The 21,491-nt window shown below is 38.2% G+C and overlaps 2 protein-coding genes across 2 annotated transcripts in view; both read left to right on the forward strand.

Moving 5' to 3' along the window:
• LOC129458131 (olfactory receptor 2G6) overlaps positions 1-21,491 on the forward strand; it is a 241,162-nt gene that overhangs the window by 131,155 nt on the left and 88,516 nt on the right.
• Positions 847-6,040, forward strand: OR2T1 (olfactory receptor family 2 subfamily T member 1). The gene is made up of 2 exons (XM_055234599.2): positions 847-1,044; positions 4,032-6,040. Exon 2 carries the CDS (start codon positions 4,065-4,067, stop codon positions 5,019-5,021), a length of 957 nt encoding a protein of 318 aa, XP_055090574.1. The 5' UTR covers positions 847-1,044; positions 4,032-4,064; the 3' UTR covers positions 5,022-6,040.

The raw sequence follows: 21,491 nt of genomic DNA on the forward strand, positions 1-21,491 counted from the left end.
CTGTCTTGAGAACTTCTCATGTGGAAAGATAACTGTAAGTTTGAATGTGTATATAATGCCTCAGTGTGTCTGGGCTAACAACGGAAAAGTAATGTTGCCAGTGTATTCTGTACAGGAAAAACCGCACCTAGAGTCATCTGTTGAAATTGAAGTATTATATTCTAAAATAGACATTGCAAAAGCTTTCCCCGGTAAATACCTGGAAGTTGAACACTTTGGAAAAAAATTCATACATGAATGCATAAAATAACTGGAGAAGTATGACTGGTATAGAGAAGGAGGAAAGAAACCCTTGTAGTCATATTCACATTACAAAATGTTGAATACTGCAAAGAGAGAAATCTGGTTCCAAGCAGATTCAGAGGAAAAGGAAGAAAACTGCATGAAGCAGCTGTAATCTAAGCTAACACAGAGCTTCCTAACAACAAGGCTGCTGCATGGAGGGAGCATGGAGCTTGCTCTTTTCTTTGGCGGGAGCTTCACCAGTGGTCACACGGAAGCAGGCAAAAGCTGCAACTTACAACTTAGGAATTATCTTGTCACTTGATTTAAAGGATGGACTTGGTGATGATGACAGTCCTGGGCAAGCATTGTGTCCTACCTTCAGACTGTAGTGATGTGGGAGGAAAATATTTGCGGCCATCCCCACTCAACCAACATGTACCCCTTATAAAATAGTAGAGAATATTTACAAATGTCAGGATAATATAAATGCATTGATTTATCTCTTGGTGTATGGTATAATGCAATAAAAAATAGTTTAAGCCTAAAAGACAATTTTATCCAATAAAATTATGTCTATTTTATCCATTAACTTTTTTTAAATAATTTTCTCAAAATTTGCAGGCCAAGTATACTTCTGCTCTTCAAAGGCATTTAGATTTTCTGCAAGCTTAATTGAAATGCACACATTTTTCTGAGAATTTCTACTAAGTAACAATCCTTTCAAGTCCAAGGATATTTGGGGGAAAAGATAGACTTTAACTGCTGATGTAACTTCACTGGGAGCACCTGGGTTTACAGACCTTTTCTGAAGATCAGGAGGTATTTGCAATTTAAATTCATAGAATTTAGTTGAATATGTAGATTGCTGAAATGAGAGATTGAGAATTCGCACCCATTTACTAATAGTTTTGAAATAATTTGCAGATATCTTACATTTTACTTTGTATTGTATAAAATATTTGTACCTGTAACTATAAATTCCTTATTTGATTCTTAAAGTAACCCTGAATATTTCATTATCTCAATTAATATAAGCAGATACTGAGGCTCAGGGTGTTAAGGAAGAGAATCCAAGGTCACAGAATTAATTAATATCATGACCAGAGGAAGAACTCAATTCATTTAATTCTAAATTTTGTTTCACTATATGTTGCCTTCATCATTTCAGAAACAAATGCCTATATAAAGTCACAGAATCATTTCAAACATTTTCTGATTATTTTTATGTGTACTAAACCTTAGCAAAGCTGTACCATCTATGCCCAGGAGAAATTCAACAAGTATAGTTACTTATTGTGCTCACTCTAGTGAGAGAGCAGATAATAAATTTAACAGAACATTTTACTTAAAATCATAATTTACTTTCAGGAGGGCTTGTTCTCTGATAAATTAGACCTTTTGTATGCAGATAGGAAAAGTAAGGCCAGTTGGCTGCAAAATGGAGTCGACTTTAGAATTTCCCTTTGTATTGCTGGGTTTACAGGGCTAGCTGGCTATAGAAAAAGCTAGAACCACAGAAGAGTTACATATATACGTATATAAATCTATGGGAGGAGATTATGAATGTATATACTTATATATATAATGGATAAAAGATCATCCTTTATGTTCTTGAAGTTTGTTGCAGATTTTATTGTAACCTGAAATTGTATAAAACAGTCACTTAGTTTTTCTTAATTACCAAAACTATGGAAAAATTCCAATTTCCAAAAATAATCAGTGAGTTATAGCTCAATATGTACGTCCCTGTGCTATTACATATACGTGTGAGTGTGTGTGTATAAAATGGGAGTAAGCGTGAATAGAGAGCACAGGCTGCTATTATATATGTGTGTGTGTATAAAATGGGAGTAAACGTGGACAGACAGCAGAGGGCGCCATTACATATACGTGTGTGTGTGTATGAAATGGGAGTGTGAATAGAGAGCAGAGGCTGCTATTCGACTTTGTGAAGCAGCACATGATTTTCCCTCTGTTTCTGGTGTCTTATCGCATGATAAAAGTCAAATCCAAAATGCAGGAAGTGTGGAAGTAGCTGAAATACTGCTAATATTTAGGCTGAGACATAAACTGGAGAGGAGTTTCCCTTTAGAAATATATTTTAATAGGTTCCTTTAATGAAACCTAAAAAAGGTAAAAGCAAAATGAGGGAGGTTGTAAATAATGATGACATTGTACATAGTATCCGAAAAATGTATAAAACCTGACAGCAAAGATTCTTAACTGGCAAAATATACATTATACATATATAATATACATATGTAGAGATGTGTACATTTTTATGTATGTGTGTATATCTGTACACATAGTTTATATCCATAAAACAGCAATCCTGATTATAATAATTTATGTGATCTACTCTCAAGTATGACTAGTTTTCAGTAGTCACATTAATTATTACACATTGTTAACAATTTAGCAGGTTCACATGGTTGGTACATTTTATTTGCTAATTACAGTAAATGTCTAGCTGCTATTCCCATATAAAGTTTCCTATATACACAATGCCATGTGTATGAACATATAATGAATTGATACTATCTAGTCCAAACCCTCCTCACACTAACAGACCCCGTGACCACCAACACGTTACCCTCAATGCTCTCATTGGTGAAAGGGGCTTTTATAGCTCCTCACTTCTTAGTTTTATTGTGAAGATCAGGGAGTCAATTGTTACAAAGCTCTTCTTAGCATGACACTTTGCAAAATAAACTCCACAATGTCATCATCATTATTCTCAATAGCAACTTCTTTTTCTGGGCAATTGACTCAAATGCTAATATTTTTAGAATATTTAGAGGAGCATTAGACTAGTTTGATCAATTTTACTCCCAAATATGTTGGTAAAATGTCTTTCTTGGAACACATTTAGCCTTAAAACACATGAAAAATCATCCTTTACTTTCATGAAGTTTGTTGTGGATATTTGTTTCTTTATTGTAACCTGAAATTGTATAAAACGCACTCAGTTTTTCTTAATTATCAAGAACCATGAACAATTCTAATTTCCAAAAATAATCAGTGAATTATAGCTCAATGTTTACATCCCTGTGGTATTTGCTCCGAATATTAATTGCTAATACTGATTTCTAATGGTCATGCTAATCATAATCCTAATGCTAATTCCTCATCATCTTAAAATGGAAAATAAAGTTCTATAACACTGAATGCCTCTTGTATTGAGAATAATTTTTATGTCTAAATTTGCAAGGGCAGTTTCCATTGAGTTTCTGTTGCCCTTTTTATTTCATCCCTTATAATTTGTCTGGAACATGGATAAACTGACACCAAGTATACGCTCATGATGTGGACAGTGACTTGTGATCCAAATGGTAGATAAACCATACTTGTAGCTAAATGGAAGACATGAGCTACTCACAGCCAGCACCAAAGATGTTTTGAAAGTAGTGGTGATGCTGACCATACAAAGACACATTAAATAATAATACAAATTTAAATGCATCTAAGGCAATACACACACACACACACACACACACCAGACCATGGTATGTTTAACTGCTGTGTAGCATGGTGTGCAACCTTAGGCATTGTTATGTATATCATTGTAATACAGTGTCATCTGCTGACATCATCTTCTCCAATGTATTTAAGCAATTATTGATTAATAATGAACAATTTTATTTAAAAACCTTCTGGAATAGATTAAATGCTAGATATCAGTCTCGATGTGCCAAGAATACTATTTTTTAAATGTTTTCTTCCCACTTTTAAAAGTTTGCTGCCTAACAATTAATTCATGTGTTGTTATTTTACTGCCCTGGGAATGCTATCATCTGATTTGGAAGATATTACCTTATATTGGCACAACTGTAGGATCAATGGAAGTGTACAACACATCCTCTACAGACTTCACTTTCATGGGGCTGTTCAACAGAAAGGAAACCTCAGGTCTTCTTTTTGCCATCATCTCTATCATCTTCTTCACCGCACTGATGGCCAATGGGGTTATGATCTTCCTGATCCAAACAGATTTGCGCCTTCATACACCCATGTACTTCCTCCTCAGCCACCTTTCCTTAATTGACATGATGTACATTTCCACCATTGTGCCTAAGATGCTGGTTGATTACCTGCTGGATCAAAGGACCATTTCCTTTGTGGGGTGCACAGCTCAACACTTCCTCTACCTTACCCTTGTGGGAGCTGAATTCTTCCTGCTGGGCCTCATGGCCTATGACCGCTATGTGGCCATCTGCAACCCTCTGAGATACCCTGTCCTCATGAGCCGCCGGGTCTGTTGGATGATTATAGCAGGTTCCTGGTTTGGGGGCTCTTTGGATGGCTTCCTCCTAACCCCCATCACCATGAGCTTTCCCTTCTGCAATTCCCGGGAGATTAACCACTTCTTCTGTGAGGCGCCGGCAGTCCTGAAGTTGGCATGTGCAGACACAGCCCTCTACGAGACAGTGATGTATGTGTGCTGTGTTTTGATGCTGCTGATTCCTTTCTCTGTAGTCCTTGCTTCCTATGCCCGAATCCTGACCACAGTTCAGCGCATGAGCTCAGTGGAGGGCAGGAAGAAGGCATTTGCCACTTGTTCATCCCACATGACTGTGGTGTCCTTGTTCTATGGGGCTGCCATGTACACCTACATGCTGCCACACTCTTACCACACACCAGCCCAGGACAAAGTCCTCTCTGTGTTTTACACCATTCTCACCCCCATGCTGAACCCCCTCATCTACAGCCTTAGAAACAAGGATGTGACTGGAGCTCTGAAGAGGGCCTTGGGGAGGTTCAAGGGTCCTCAAAGGGTGTCAGGAGGTGCCTTTTGACAGGCGACTCCTTCCCATGCATATGGTAAATGGGAGACTCTGTGGTCACTGTGGCTGTGCTTTCATTGAAAGATGAAGCAAAAAGGGAGGGAGTGATATGATTACAATGCTGGTTTTTTGTATAGGGTTTCTGGTTCATAACTCCATAGTTATGTTACAATGTTGTGGTGCTTTAGGCCTCAGAAAACCGAATCTCTCTCTGTGATCTTCACCTTCCCTCTTTTCACCTGCTTCTTTTTCTCCCCAAAGAAAGCATTAGAAACTAAAAATATAATCCAGTCTTTCCCCACTTTTGGCCACAGAGAAATTGTCTGACTACCTTGTCTGATTGCAGGTCATAAGACCTCTGTTTCAAAAGAGGCCCTCTCTCATACCCTGGAGGAGGGAATGCTATACAGAGAAGCCAAGAAGAATCTGATCAGACAGGCCTTCATGTGTGTCCCCACTCAGTCTATCAACATTAGGTCATACTCTTTGTTCAGTCATATTTCTATGCGATTGTCCATGCTTCAATCATGACTATTCAATAAAGTTTTCCATATAAGGGCCAAAAGTAGAGGACAGAAAACTTCTGGATAGCTGAACTCATGAAGCTGAACAGGAGGGTGATAAGAACGCACCTATGTGCCTGGAGGGTAGCATGCCCCAACTCCACAGAGGCAGAAACTCTTACGCTCTTCCAGACCTCACCCTCTGTGTCTTTTCATCTGGCTGTTTCTATGTATCCTTTGTAATATCATTTATAATAAATGGTAAACATAGGTAAGTGTTTCCTTGAATTCTGTGAGGCTCTATAGCAAACTAACTGAACCAAAGGAAAGGCCGTGGGATCCCCAGTTTACAATCACTTGGTCAAAAGCACAGGACAACTTGGGGCTTGTAATTGGCACTGGAAATGGAAGGCAGTATTATGGGACTGAGCCCTCACCCTGTGGGATCTGACACTATCTCCAGATAGATAGTGGCAGATGATCATGGGAGTTTAGCTTGGGCTAGAGCATTCGACTGTAGATAGTGGCAGAATGGAATTGATTTGGAGGACACCCAGATGTTGTCCACTGCAGAAATGATTGTTTGCTTGTTGTGTATCAAAAAATCCCCCACTCATTTGGGCCCATACATCTTATATGTTGATTGTTGTGTGGTATGGAAGCAGAGGAAAAACAGTTTCATGTGTTTTTTTCCTCAAAGAGCGTTCAACTTGGTGGAAAAAAAAAAAAAAACTAATGTAAAAAACATGTCCTCTTGATCTCTTTTCCTTCTCTTTTCTTTTTTCTTATACCTTCCCTTTCTCCTGCCATGTTCGCATGTATTCTAAATAAATACAAGAGGGTTCCATAAACACAAAAATGTGTTTCCATCTGCAAGCTGGTAGAAAGAGTCATTGAACATAGTCTTCTTAAACAGGTATTGTACTCACTACAATCAGGTGCTTATTACTTTCAGTAAAAGTACAGTATCTTTTTTTTGCAACACATTAGTGAAAACTATTTGTCAGATAACTTAAAATAAATGGATGAAAGCAAAGGACATTGCCTAGAAAAGACATCATGAGAACACTGTATATCTGAGGGGTAAGGGGGTTTCTAAAACACTGGAGAAACATACAGGGGGATGGGTTAGGAAGGCAGTAAAATGCTTTTCAAATGTCTCATGAGATCATCAAGGTTAAGCATATATCAGCCATGTAATAGTATTAGGGCATAGTTAATATTCATGTTCCATATTGATCCAGGAATTGAGGAAAGAAAGCATGTGCCAATACATGGTTAGTATCCCAATTATATAAAGAGTTCACTCATCATCAGAAGGGTGACTTTATCAAAATTATAATTCACCATGCGGGGTTATCATTATACAAACATCATCATGGTCATAATCATGATCACATTCATCAATCTCTAAAACTTAAAAATTTATGTGCCTTGCCAGGTTCATCATCCTTTAACAACTTCATAACAAAGGAAGCAGAACTTGTTATGAGTCATAGTTTACATATAAGAACAGTGAGTTTCAGGGAAGCAAGAAAATTCTGTAGGATAATAATTTTAATTAGTAGACTAGATGGCAGAATTTCAAGAAATGTGATTGATAGAACATTATATTCTTCAGATACAGCTTCCTCATTCACTCATTCATGCTTTATAGCTGTGACCAAGACAAACAAAGCAATTGCACTTGAGAAATTTGCATTCCAGTGGGGAAAAGACAATGAACAAAAATAAATAAAACAAGTGAGCAAGCAAAAAAACACATATATCCAACATGTTGTCTGTGGTAGCTGTGACTAAAGCTAAACATATCCATATCCTGCACCCCTGCAGGTCCATTCTTGAGTGAATTCTTGATAGATATATTATAGTTTGAATTTGGTTTATTTGCCCCCACCAAAACTTATGTTGAAATTTGATCCCCAATATGGTGTTGTTGGGAGTCAGGCCTAATGGGAGATGTTTGGGTCATGGAGGCAGACCCTTCATGAATGGCTTGGTGCTATTCTTGTGTTAGTGAGCGAATCTTCACTTAGGCAAGTCTGAACTACCTCTTGGAGGAGTTAATTCATTTCTGGGAGAGTGGGTTTTATAAAGCCAGTACATCCTTCAGGCTTTGCTCCACCTTTGACCTTCTCCACCATGTTTTGAGCTAGCCTTCGTCCCTCACCTGAAGTCAAACAGATGCTGGCCCCATGTTTCTCATACTTCTCAGCCTTCAGAATGATAGTCAAAATCAGCTTCTTTTTTTAAATAAATTACTCAGTCTCAGGTATTCTTCTATAGCAACATAAAATGGACTAAGACAGAAAATTGGTACCAGGGAGTGGGGTGTTACTATAAAGATACATGAAAATATAGAAGTGGCTTGGAATTGGGTAATGGGCAGAATTTGGAAGAGTTTGGAGGAGGGGGCTAAAAAAAAACTGCATTACCAGGCTGGGCGCAGTGGCTCACGCTTGTAATCCCAGCACTTTGGGAGGCCGAGGCAGGCAGATCACGAGGTCAGGAGATCGAGACCACGGTGAAACCCCGTCTCTACTAAAAATACAAAAAATTAGCCAGGTGTGGTGATGGGCGCCTGTAGTCCCAGCTACTCGGGAGAGGCTGAGGCAGGAGAATGACGTGAACCCGGGAGGCGGAGCTTGCAGTGAGCCGAGATTGTGCCACTGCACTCCAGCCTGGGCGACAGAGCGAGACTCTATCTCAAAAACAAACAAACAAACAAACAAAAAAAAACTGCATTACCATGAAGGGTGCATTAAGGACAATTATTGTGAGGGCTTAGGAAAAGAGAGGGCTCAGGAGAAAATAAAAAGACAAGAGAAAGTTTGCAACTTTTTAGAAATTGTTTAAGTGGTTCTGGCCAAAATGCTGTTAGAAATATAGACAAGTAAAGGCCATTGTGATGAGTTCTCAGAAAGAAATGAGGAGTATTTATCTGGAAACTGGAGCAAAGGTCAACCTGGTTATACAGTTGCAAAGAACTTGGGTCCATGATGTCCATGGCCTACGACTTTATGGGAGACTGAATTTAAGAGTAATGAACTAGAATATCTGGTGGAAGAAGTTTCTAAGCATCAAAGCTCTCATGCTGCTATGTAGCTACTTCTAACTGCATAAGGTTAACTGCCAGGAAAAAGGGAAGCAGAGTGTAAATTTTTGGAAAATTTGCAGCCCAGCTATGTGGTAAAGAATTAGTGTTTTCATGAGAGGAAACCAGAGGTACAGCCAAGAGACCCTTTGCTAAAGATATTAGTGTGGATGAAAAGGAGCCAGGTGCTAATAGTCAAAACAAAGGGAACAAAATCCCAAAGGCATTTCAAAGCTCTTCCATGCTATCCTTCCCTTTGCAGTCCCAAGGCCTGAGAAGGCAGAGTTATTTTGGAAGACTATCCTGAGCCTGGTGGCCTGTGTTGCATCAGGACCGTGCTTCATCATCTAGTAGTGGCTCAGAAAGCCCCATATGTGTCTCTGGCTACTCCAGAGAGCCCAAATGGTAAGCCATGGCTTCCACATGGGAAGTCTACAGGTGCCAAAAATAAAAGAGCCATGGAGATATTACATGTGCTACCCAGATTTCACAGGACAGCTTGGAAATCCTGAAAGTCTAATCAGAAAACTGCTGCAGGGGTGGAGCCACTGCCAAGAGCCTCTATTAAGGCAATTCCCACTGGAAATGTGAGCCCAGAGCTGCCACAGAGAGTCCCTACTGGTGCAATGGTTAACAGAACCATGGGGGCAGGATGGGAGTGGGGCCACAGAATGTTACAGCCACCAGCAGCATGCAGTCTCAGCCTGGAGAAGTGGCAGGCATAGAACTCCAATTTGTGAGAGCAGATATGTGACTATGCCCAGCAATTCCACAGGGGCGGAGGTGCCTGAGGCCTTGGGAGCCCACCCCTTACACCAGTGCGCCTAGGATCATGGAGTCCAATAAGATTTTTCTTGAACTTTAAGATTTAATGAGTGCCCTGCTGTGTTTCAGACTTGCATGGGGTCTGTCATTTCTCTCTTTTGGTCAAATTCTCCTTTTTGGAATGAGAATGTTTATCAAATGTCTGTCCCACCATTGTAATGTGGAGGTAAATAACTTGCTTTGCTTTCACAGGCTCATAGTTGGAAAGAGCTTGACTTCAATCTCAAATGAGACTTTGTACTTTAAACTTTTGAGTTGGTGCTGGGACAAGTCAAGACTCTAGGGACTATTGGGATGGAATGATTGTATTTTTGTTGGAGTCAGAGGCAGAATGCTATGGTTTGGATATGGTTTGTCTCTACCAACATACATGTTGAAATTTGATTCCTGATGTGGTGGTGTTGAGAGGTGGGGCCTAGTGAAAGATATTTGGGTCATGGGGTCATATCCCTCATGAATGGCTTCGTGCCGTTCTTGCGATAGTCAGTGGGTTCTCACTCTGGCAAGACTGGATTAGTTCTTACAAAAATAGATTAATTGCTAGGAGAGCGGGTGGCTATAAAGCCAGATGTTCCTCTGGTTTTTGCCTCTCTCTTCACACATATCTGCTTTACCCTGTGACCTTTCCCATGTTTTGATCAAGCACATGGCCCTTACCAGAAACTGAGCAGATACTGGCACCATTTTTCTTGTATATCCTGCAGAAATATGAGCTAAATAAATCTCTTTTATTTAAATTACTCGGCTTCAGATATGCTGTTACAATGACACAAAATGGATAACATGGATGCATAATGTTACCAAAATACATATGGTAACATAAAATATGGAAGCAATCAAAAGCCCACTGATGGTGAAATGGATAAATTGTGACATGTTCATAAAATAAGAATAGATGTTCTAATATTACTTACAAACATACTGTTGAACTAATGAAGCAAGCTACAAAAGAGTCCCTTCATATGAAGTACAGATCCAGCAGAACTATCCTATACTGTTGGAGGGCTGGTGGCTGGAAGGATGCATGAGCATCTTCTTGAATTTCTGTTTATTTGATGTCAATGCTGATTGTATGCCCAATGTTCAATTTAAGAAAATCAAGTCTAAATTTTTTGTACATTGAATACCTCTTTGTGTGTACATTATGCTCTGATACAAATTTAAAATATAACTCATAATAATGTGGTAAATACAATAGTATAATGGGATAGTGGAGGTAGGTGGAGGGTTACCCTAGATATGGTATTCAAGAAGGTTTCTGAGGCTGTATTTGAGAAAAAAAAAGAGACAGGAATCGAAAGATCCAGGTGTAGAGCCCTCCAAGTAGGAAGAATAACACGTGCCAATGTTCTGAAATGGCAATGATGTGTTCAGAAGGCTTGACAGTGATGCAGATCCCGAACGAGTAATGGGTGAAGAAGGCAAGTCTGAAAACGTGGGTAGGGACCAGATCAGAAAAGGCCTTTCATGCTGTGGTACAGAAGTTGGAACTTGACTTAATTTGTAGAGAAAAACCATTGAGAGATTACAAACAAAGAAAAGACAGATTATAAATAACATTCTGAGAATGCTACTCTAGCTGCTTTGTAAAGAATGAACTAAAAACACCTGTTAGGAAGCTTTTCCTGCATTCTAAAGAGAGACACTTTCAGCATGGGTTAGAGTTTTAGGAGTAGAGGTGACAGGAAGTAGTATCACTGGGATGCACCTGAAGGTGTGAATAGCAGGTGATGATCAAGTATGAGGTCTGAAGGAAATAGAATCAAGAAGAGTGCCCAGGTTTTAAGCCTGAGCAACAATATTGATAGTGGATCTATTTGTTGAAATGGAGTGAAGACATTTCTATACTTTTAATTTATTTTTTATGTTTTTGAGGAATATTGTGCTTTGATTGTATCAAGTTAAGCAAGAGATGATAACCGCATGATGAGTTTTGCCTTTCAGAAAGCAGTAGCATTTATCAAGCCCGAGAAATTGAGTCTGTAGTGAGCCATGATTGTGCCTCTGCACTCCAGTCTGGATGGCAGAGTGGGACCTTGTCTCAGAAAAGAAAAAAAAAAGCAAAAAGCAGTTGCATTTAGAAAGCAATTATTACCATATTTGACTCTCAATGACAGAAGATATCATAAATCAACACCTAGGAAAGGCTAGTGATAGATACTTTTATTGATTTAAAGTACTTTTTAATGGCTAGTGATGGATACATCTTATGAACTTTTCATCTTGGCATTTCAAAAATAATCTTTGGGTAATGTTTTCAAAACTAACATTTTCAAAAAGCTCTGTTTTATCTCAATCCAATGATTTTATGCATCAATATTCTTTCTTATGAGCACGGTCATCTGCAGGGGAATGTGGGGTATGTGTATAAGATTAAGAGCTTTATTATGAGTATGTTAAGTTTCAAATCTCTATTGAATATCTAAATAAAAATGTCAAGCAGCTAGATATTTTAGTCTAGATATCATTTTAGGTGGTAGATGTGAAGATAGGTTTTAGAATTATTGATACGCAGATTGTGTGTTAAGAGAATTAAAGAAGGGGACAAGAGAATTTTAATATTTAAATGTCAGGCCACAAAAAAGGTGACAAGAAAGGGACAAAAAAGATGTGGAGCACCCAGAGGAGTGTGGTGTGGTAGAAGCCTAGAAAAGACAGTCTTTTTAATAGAAGGGAGGAGTCTACATGTGAGTTTTTGGGTAAAGTTTAAGTAACGTGACACAGAAATTTGATTGCCTGAGAGTGCAAGATAACAGTCCTTCCTAACCTTCATAGAGGGGCTTCAATGGAGTGATTGGACAGACTATCTTGTGAAGTAGATGAAGGAGAAAGGAAGCTCAAAAATTCAAAAAACCACAAAAGTTTGCTTTGAATAATGGAACAAATATAAAGTTATACGTGGATAGTGACATGGGGTTAAGGGAATGTTTTATATATATGTATATGTACATACACATATATGCATATGTATATTTTTATATATTTATATATTATGTATATGTATATATAATATATATTTATGTATATTTTTATATATGTGTATATACGTGTGTGTATATGTGTGTGTGTATATATACACATACTGTTGACAAAAGCCAAACTGTCTAAAATATTTGAAGAGGTTTATTCTGAGCCCGATATGAGTGATCATGGCCTGCAACACAGCCTCAAGTAATCCCAAGAACAGTCTTGCCAAAGGTGGTCAGGTGACAGCTTGGTTTTACACATTTTAAGAAGACAGAAATTATAGGCAATATACATTTTAAGGAGAAGACAGAAATTGGAGGCAAATACATAAATCAATGCATGTAAGATGTATGTTGGTTTGGCCCAGAAAGGCGGCACTTCTTGAAGTGACAATGTATAGGTCATAGGTGTATTCAAAGATTTTATTATCAGCAGCTAGTTGAAAGAGTTAAGCCTTGTCTAAAGAAATCAGTAGAAAGAAATGCTTCAGGTAGGGTAAGATGGTTTTCAAAACCACAGCTCTTGTTATGTAGACGAAGCCTCTAAGTAGCAGGCTGCAGAGAGAATAGATTGTAAAATGTGTGAGACTCTTGGTTAAGTATCTTCTGGGTCCATAAAAGACCCAGAAAGGGGAGGAGATTCTCTACAGAATGCAAATTTCCCCCACAAGAAATGGCTTTGCAGGACCATTCCAAAATGTGTCAAAACATATATTTTGGGGTAAAAGACCTTGATTTTCTTCGGGACCTGCTATCTGTTATGTGACCCTATACCAGAGTCAGGTTAGAATTTGGTATCTTGTTGCTGTAGAGAGTCTATTCTGTCAGTCTCAGGACCTGTTTTAATGTTACTGTTGGTCAGTTGTGCCTAAACTCCAAAGAGAGGGGGTAGAAAGAGTCACGTCTGAACTCTCTTCTAGTTGTTCGGTTTCTTTGCAATCTCCTTAGCCTGGAGAGTGTCAGTTGGGGCAGGGGCTTAGACTTTTATTTTTGGTTTACATTATTCTCCCTCGGGTCAAGATTTTCCAGAGGCAACATTGATGGCCAAAGTTTTATTTTTTCCTCTATTGTTGCCAGTGTGTGTGGCTACGGCTGTCTGCCCCAGGTGCATCATGTTCTTTGGTGAGCTCCGTATGGCCAAGGGGCTTAGAGCCAAAAGACTTATAGCCAATTTAAATGTTGTGGGGCCAGATGAGAATGCAGGTGGGCAGGCATTTGTCAGCCCTTAAGATCTTTAAGTAATATCAGAGCCCAAAACCAAAAGATAAGGTTACAAAATTGACTTATCAACACATTCTATGCATTGAGCAGTACTGAAGTCTTGATTTTTGTTACAGACTTCTAGCACTTAGCTGTAAATAACAAAAGCATTTTGTTGAAACCATTTAATCTAAAGAACTCAGAGGCTTGTTTTGTGCTGCAGAGCTTTTTCGTAGTCTTTTTCGTTGTTTGTCCTGAGGTGGCTGATTTAAAAAGCTACATGTACCTGCATAAATCTCACAGCTAGGAGCACTATATCCAGGAGGCTTTGTGACAAGGTTTCTTGTTATGCTCTTGGTAATTTTCTTTTAATCTTGGGACAATCATAAAATTCTTTATGGTTGGGATGGATGGCAAGCAGCCATGTAATAGCCCAGGAGGAAAAGGCCCCTACCTTGCCAGCTGTTTAGGCATCTGGATGCCTGTCCTTGATTTGGAGGCTCTGAAATAATTCTGTCTCTGAAATTAATCCCTTATAAGCTCACATGCCCACCTCTTCCACAATAGCCCCTGGGTCTAGATGGAAGGTGCCTATATAGCCTTAGCAGCAAGGTGTTAGCAACGAAAACAGATCAGGCCCAGTGAGATTCTAAGTAGGTTTTACATTTTGCAGATATTAGGTAGAGAGACAAAGGTAATCTATCTGTGTTGTTTTACCAATTTTGTAAGCTACATATAGCTCAAAAGGAAAAGGCCTTTTTTTTTACTCTGGAAAACAAAACATAAGGAATTAGTAATATTTTAAAGAAAAAGAGCTTAATTCCTGCCTTGCTCTGACAGAAGAAGGAAACTCACAGGTAGCTAAGCATTTAAATTATCTAACATTAAGGCATAGAACAAATTATATTAATTTAGATGGAGAAAAAATTATTAAATGAGTATTCGTGCCCTTGTATACAACCCCAGTTTAATGTCATACAAAACTAGTTTTTTCACTCTCATCTTCTCCCAGATCTGAAGACGAGGCTTTCGTTAACTTACATTTGATGTCAGATACTGATAGCAACAGGAGGCAGAAAAATTCTGGGTCGAAGAGGGTGGGTGAGAGCCCCACCCTCAAGCCTGGAACCGTGGCCCAGGAACATACATTCCTGTTTCCCACTCTCATGTTGCCTTTTCCAAAACTACTAATGGCCTGTCCCCACCATCATCCTGCGCCCATAAAATCCCAGGCTCAGCTGGCAAAGAAGAGAAGCAGCAGGACATCAGTGACTATGGTTGGATGTCAGAGGGAATTGGCTTCATTTCAGAGAGATGGCTTGATGGTATAGCTTCAGAGCTTTAGGGGAAGCTTACCTTCCCACTCCAGCCCCTTTTCTGCTCCCCTTCCCACCAAGACCCACTTTCATCAGCAATAAAATTCCCGCATTTATCATCTCCAACTTGTTCCTGTGACCTCATTTCTCCTGGATGTCAGACAAGAACTCGGGTGCAGGTGCAAAAGGCTGTCACACTTACCCTCCACTAAGCTGTTAACATTTAAGCCATCTGTGGATGGCAAAGCTAAAAGGGCACTCACTGTAACACTCCTTCTGGGGCTTCGGGGGTCACAGGCACTCCCCTAGACGCTGCCATGGGGCCAGAATGAAGTTCGTTTCTGCCGGCACCCAAAAGTGCTAGCCCCAGGTCCTGCACCTGCTCACCTGCATGCTCCCTCCTGTGACGGGTTGATCACAGCAGGTTTGAGTGGACGGAGTTTGCCCCTGCTGGCACCGTGCACTCCAGTTCCTGCCCACAAAGGGGTCAGGGAAAATTTCTCGCTTCAATGTCAGCATTGACATTTAATGTTCGGTAGGAGTCAGTGCTCCTTTTTAAATGAGATATGTGTACCCAGAAGTCAAAACCCTGCAACTTAACAGCAAAAAGGTTAGTTCCAATATTTGATAAAGACTCTTTTCAAGGAGGCTGGAGGGAGTTTCCTAGGTGAAATCTAATCATCAGGCTGGAGGTGATGACAGTGGAGTTTATGACTTAATTGAAAACTGAAAAAAGATGGTATAGCACTGGGGTAATTAATTTGTATAGTTTTGATGCATCCCCAGCAATAAGTCTAAGTCAGAGATTTAACTTAGAATTGAATTTTCGAGGATGTTTGTCAAAAGATATTGAAAGGCTCAAAACATTTGATTAAAATGAATCAAAAGTCATTGTAAAATAATAGTTATTCATTTAACCAGAGTGGTAATCGAAAGACTTCAAAAGCAATATAGAAAGTTACATGAATATAAAACCCTTACTTGGTTTTAAACCTAAATTTTTAGGTTTTAAAATGGTTAAGGGTTTTATAACAACACAGTAATTATCTTAAAATCTGTATTTCTTAGGCTAGCTGTCAAAAAGTAAAGAAAAACCTTATGCAGAGTGACTGTTTTGACTCATTGGAAGCCCATTTGGATAACCTGAAAGTCAAGCCTCATGAAAAGATAATGTGAATTAATCAGACACAGGAAGAGTGTGTTCCATGTCATGAGTGAACACTGTTATAGAGACCCTGAGCAGGGGAATATGTGACTCTTAGCAACAGCATGGGATGTCGCCTGGGTATACTGAGCACTTTTAAACCTATGTTAGAGCTCAGAAAACAACATCCCAAAATGAAGGATTTAGAAGCAGCTGCAGAAGTAAAAGTTTTTCTTTGGCCTTCTTCTGGCTTCCTGTTTCCAAGTCCCATGTTCCCTCAAGGCGGGTCATAGCAACTAGAATCTCTCTTCCCCCAGATGAGTCCTCAAAACTGAAACTCCTTTTTCTCAAAGCCAGCCATAAAACCTAAACATATTACCCCAATATTTTCTCTGCCTTTCTGTGAAAGAACATAAGGAAATTATCTGATCTTCCTTTTGAACTGTGGAGTTTAAGACCCCCATACAGAGAAGGAAGGAAATGAATGTCCAAGGAGGTTAAGAAGAATCTAGACAGGTAGGCCTTGGTGGGGTTTCCCCACACAGTCCACTAGCATTGAATTATACCCTTTTTCCATCATAGTTTTACATGGATGTCCATACTTTGTTGAACCTAAGCATAAAAATGCAAAATTTCCCCCATATATTGGATCTTTGTTCTGAGCACACCCATGTATACATGCCCAAAAAACTGCATATCTGCTTCTCAATGAATCTGTCTTTTTTGAGTTGATTTTTCAGTGAACCTTCAAAGGGACCCTGGCCCCTACACATTTTAAGAAAAGTCAAGAGTAGCAAATTAAGTTATAATGGAGGAAGATATCACTTCTTTAAATCTTCAAAAGAAACATTTTAGTGTCAGGCTATATTTGTATTAGTGTTTTATGTTTACATTTCCTTAACCCCATGTCACTATCCACGTATAACTTTATATTTGTTCCATTATTCAAAGCAAACTTTTGTGGTTTTCTTCAATTTTTGAACTTCCTTTCTCCTTCGTCTACTTCACAAGATATTCTGTCCAATCACTCCATTGAAACCTCTCTATGAAGGTTAGGAAGGACTGTTATCTTGCACTCTCAGGCAATCAAATTTCTGTGTCACGTTACTTAAACTTTACCCAAAAACTCACATGTAGACTCCTCCCTTCTATTAAAAAGACTGTCTTTTCTAGGCTTCTACCACACCACACTCCTCTGGGTGCTCCACATCTTTTTTATCCCTTTCTTGTCACCTTTTTTGTGGTCTGACATTTAAATATTGAAATTCTCTTGTCCCATTCTTTAATTCCCTTAACACACAATCTGCATTTCAATAATTCTAAAACCTATCTTCACATCTACCACCTAAAATGATATCTAGACTAAAATATCTAGCTGCTTGACATTTTTATTTAGATATAAAATAGTTTTATATTTAGCTGTGTTGATATTATAAAGTACCAAACTTTGTCATGAAGGTTATAAAACTATAAAACCCATCCCTTAATGATCTTTGTGTAATTTTTTATAAATAAGACATTTAATATTGTTGATTTATTGAAAATAGGTAAAACCTTATTTGGCAAATAAAATCAAATTAACATATATTTAACGTTTAGGTTCTTACGTAGGTAAACACCTGAAATATTCACAGCCTATAAGAATGGTTAGCTGAAAAATAACTAATGATGACTAGCTTTGTCTAATATGTCAGTTTTGATAAGTAACCTAGGAAAACTATTTTAAAAAATTAATTAGGTAACTTTAATGGGATAAGTGCTTATAAATGAACTTGTCATATAATTTAAAATCTTAAAGTTAAATTAAATAATACTCATTAAGTGTCTGGATCACTTCTAATTTAAAAAAGAGAAAAACATATTTCTAAAATAATATAAAATGGTTCTCATCTATAAAATACTGATATTTGACAGACAATTCAAGATTTACTACTTCCTAGGTTTTCACAAAAATTTAAGGTTACTAAGAATAAAAATTCTAGTTAATATATAATTCTGTATTCAAATAGTGCCAAAGTAAGTTTTTTTATGAAAAAGAAATTATAATAAAGACATAAAAATATGTTCTTATTAAAAGGAAAATAATCTTTGTCAAATTCAAAGGCTATTATACAAATCCAAAGATGTATTTATTTTTAAAAATGGGTAAAAAGAATAATTTTGTATGAGAAAGAGTCTTGTACAGTAAATTTAGTCCTAAAATAAAACAACTCGTTATTTAAGAAAGAGGGAAATTTTGGACAAAACAGAAAGTCCAAGTATGTCATAAATAGTCTGTGTAAGATATGATAAAGTTTATAAAGAGAATTTATGAAAGAAAAGTTTTGGAGGCTAAAGCTACTCTTTCTTAGATGGGAGGCTCAAGTAACTCCATCTTGAATGGTGATCTGCCCTGTTGGCTTCTGATTCACTCCAGGTGGGAAGGCCTTTAAGATTTCCAGTTTATGTATTGCTCCTTATGTAAGAACAGGTACTTATTATAAATCCTGCCCTTAGGTCAAACAACTTTTACGTTATCATACTTCAATTGTCCTACATATGCCTTCTGAATCCTTCCTTCCCTATGGCATATAAGCCCTGGGTTTTGGGGTTAATGACACAGGAATTTACCATCTTATCTCACTGCTGCCTGAGACACAGACATGGCTTCTGTTCATAAGTCCCTATTAATTGTTTCTGCCTAAGAAACTGTATTTATCAGCCTCTTTCTTCAGCATCTCAGCTTCCTCCAACTTTGGATAGGTTTGTATAGACCTGCTCACTGCAAAACAATTTTGCATGTGATTAAGTTGGTGATAATTTAAAAAGAATAATTTGTATTAGTGTTTTTAGAGATTGGGATTTAATATTAAAAATACACAAATAGAAAAACCGCCTATTGGATACTATGCTTATTACTTGGGTGATGAAATAATCTGTACACCAATCCCTTGTTACATGCAATTTACCTATATAACACCTACCCAAGTACCCCGAACCTAAAATGAAAGTTAATAAAATACATGAATATAAAACTGAAGAATTGGTTAGAACAAATATATTTTCTTAAAGTACTGATTTACATTTGATGAAATTACAAAAAGCTTTAAATTTTTAATTCTATAATCTCTTTTTGAAATCTCTCAAAGGCTGGGCGTGGTGGCTCATGCCTCTAATCCCAGGATTTTGGGAGGCTGAGGTGGGTGGATCATGAGGTCAGGAGATGGAGACCATCCTGGCTAACATGGTGAAACCCTGTCTCTACTAAAAATACAAAAAATTAGCTGGGAATGGTGGTGGGTGCCTGTAGTCCCAGCTACTTGGGAGGCTGAGGCAGGAGAATGGCATGAACCTGGGAGGCGGAGGTTGCAGTGAGCTGAGATTGCACCACTGCACTCCAGCCTGAACTACTTTTTGAGATTTCTTTGAGATCTCCCTGGGCAAGAGAGTTTCCATTCAGTCAATTACAGGGCTTGGGATTTATTTTTTTATTATTATTTTTTTTTCTGAGGTTGCATCACAGAGCCCAAGCAGGAGGTCTAATTTTGGATAGAGGCAGAAACACTGTCTCATGGAATGCAAGAGTAAATACAATAAAATGAGAGAGATGGAAAACAGAGTACACTCAAGTAGGTTGCTTATTTTCAGTCTTCTGATGCCTAATCCCTCATTGTTTTGTAGTCACATGGTTATTTCTTGGTTTTTGATAACATTTTTGACAACTGGATTGCTATGATTGTGCAGACACTGTCTACTAGAGTCAAATTTTGTTTTGAAATAGCTCATTATTTTATTTAACTGTGTAAACTAGTTTAGTCTATGATGAGTTAATAGACAGATGTGAAAAATTTCAAACTCCTCTGTCAGGGCTCAGAACATGATCCTTCCAAATATGGCTTCTTGATGAAATCTAAAAATAAAATCCTAAGCTCCCCAATCAACTGAATGGACCCCCCTTCTTGGCCAGTGGAGCTGAGAGCAATCTGAAAAAGTAAATTTCAGGCCATGAGGGAAGCGGGATTGGGCACACTTTGTTGCACTCTCTCCATTTTGGAATTAACATTAAAATAGAGATCATAGGACTCACAAAACTATAAGACACCAAATTCCAACCTGACTCCCATATAGCATCACATGACAGATAGTAGACACAGAAAGAAATAAAAATATTTTACCACAAAACATATTTATATGACAGATTTGGAAATGGCCCTGCAAGCTATCTTTTGTGGGGGAAATTTTGCATCTGCCATTAGTGCAGCTAGGCCTTTTCCAGATCTAGGAAAGATAAACTGTGAGGCTCACCTTTGAAGGTCCAAAAAGAGACATTTACCATCTACATGGAGGCTTCATATACATAACAAGAATCTTAGCTTCCACAAACTCCCTTACCTTAACTCAAGCATTTTTTTCTATTGACTTCAAGTCTTTAGCTTAACTCTTTCAACCGTTTGCCAATCAGAAAAATCTTTGCATCCATCTGTGACTCATAAGCCTTCCACTTCACGGCCTGCTTTTTCAGGCTGAAACAATGTGTATTTTACATGTATTGATTTATGACTTTGCCTGTAAGTTCTTTCCCTAAGTTTTAGGGAGACAGAAGTTACTTTGGGCACACTTTCTCAGGATCTTCTGAGGCTCTTCCCCAGCCATCATCACTCATATTGGCTCAGAATAAACCTCTTTAAATATTTTACAGTGTTCAGCTTTTTCATCAGATGCAAACTTGACATACTAAATAAGATGAAGAAAACTGACAAAACTGAAGAGGTAGAAAGGTCCCTTTCTGATTTTTTCTGCCCGTCTCCCCTGAGAGCTGTCCACAAAAGAATTCTCAGACCTACCTCTTCTGAAAGAAGGTAATAAGCCCCTTATTCCGGAGGGACCCTTACCAATGCCCAGAGGGAAAAAAATGTCACATGGGGAGGCCACTAAGAATCTGAACAAACAAAACTTGCTAAGTCCTCCTCCCCAGTTTATTTCCATTATATCATATTTTTCAATGTTCTAATCATACTTTTAAGGCTTGTATGCCTCATGAAACTTCTATTAAATAAATTTGCTATGCTTTTCTCTTGCTAATCTGTCTTTTGTTAGAAGCCTATCAGCCATGAACCTTTTGATGAGCAAGGAAAAAAAGTCTTACTTTTTCCCCCCATACCACTAATTGTAAACTTCGCAAAGTTTTGATACTATCTACCATCTTATGGTGTGAACAATCTCATTCACAGGGAAGTCACAACAAAGCTCATGTGGTCTATGCAGTCAATTTATACAGCATTTTGCTTAAAGTTTCTATACTCCTGGATTCTTAGGCCTAGCATCACTAGAGAGGGATAGAATGTGTGTCTGAACTCTATCGGTTCACTATATCAGGGATAGAATGTGTCTCTGAACTGTATCAGTTCATTGTGTCAGGGATAGAATGTGTCTGTGAACTGTATCAGTTCATTAT

Source organism: Symphalangus syndactylus, chromosome 19, assembly GCF_028878055.3.
Source record: "Symphalangus syndactylus isolate Jambi chromosome 19, NHGRI_mSymSyn1-v2.1_pri, whole genome shotgun sequence".
Lineage (NCBI taxonomy): Eukaryota > Metazoa > Chordata > Mammalia > Primates > Hylobatidae > Symphalangus > Symphalangus syndactylus.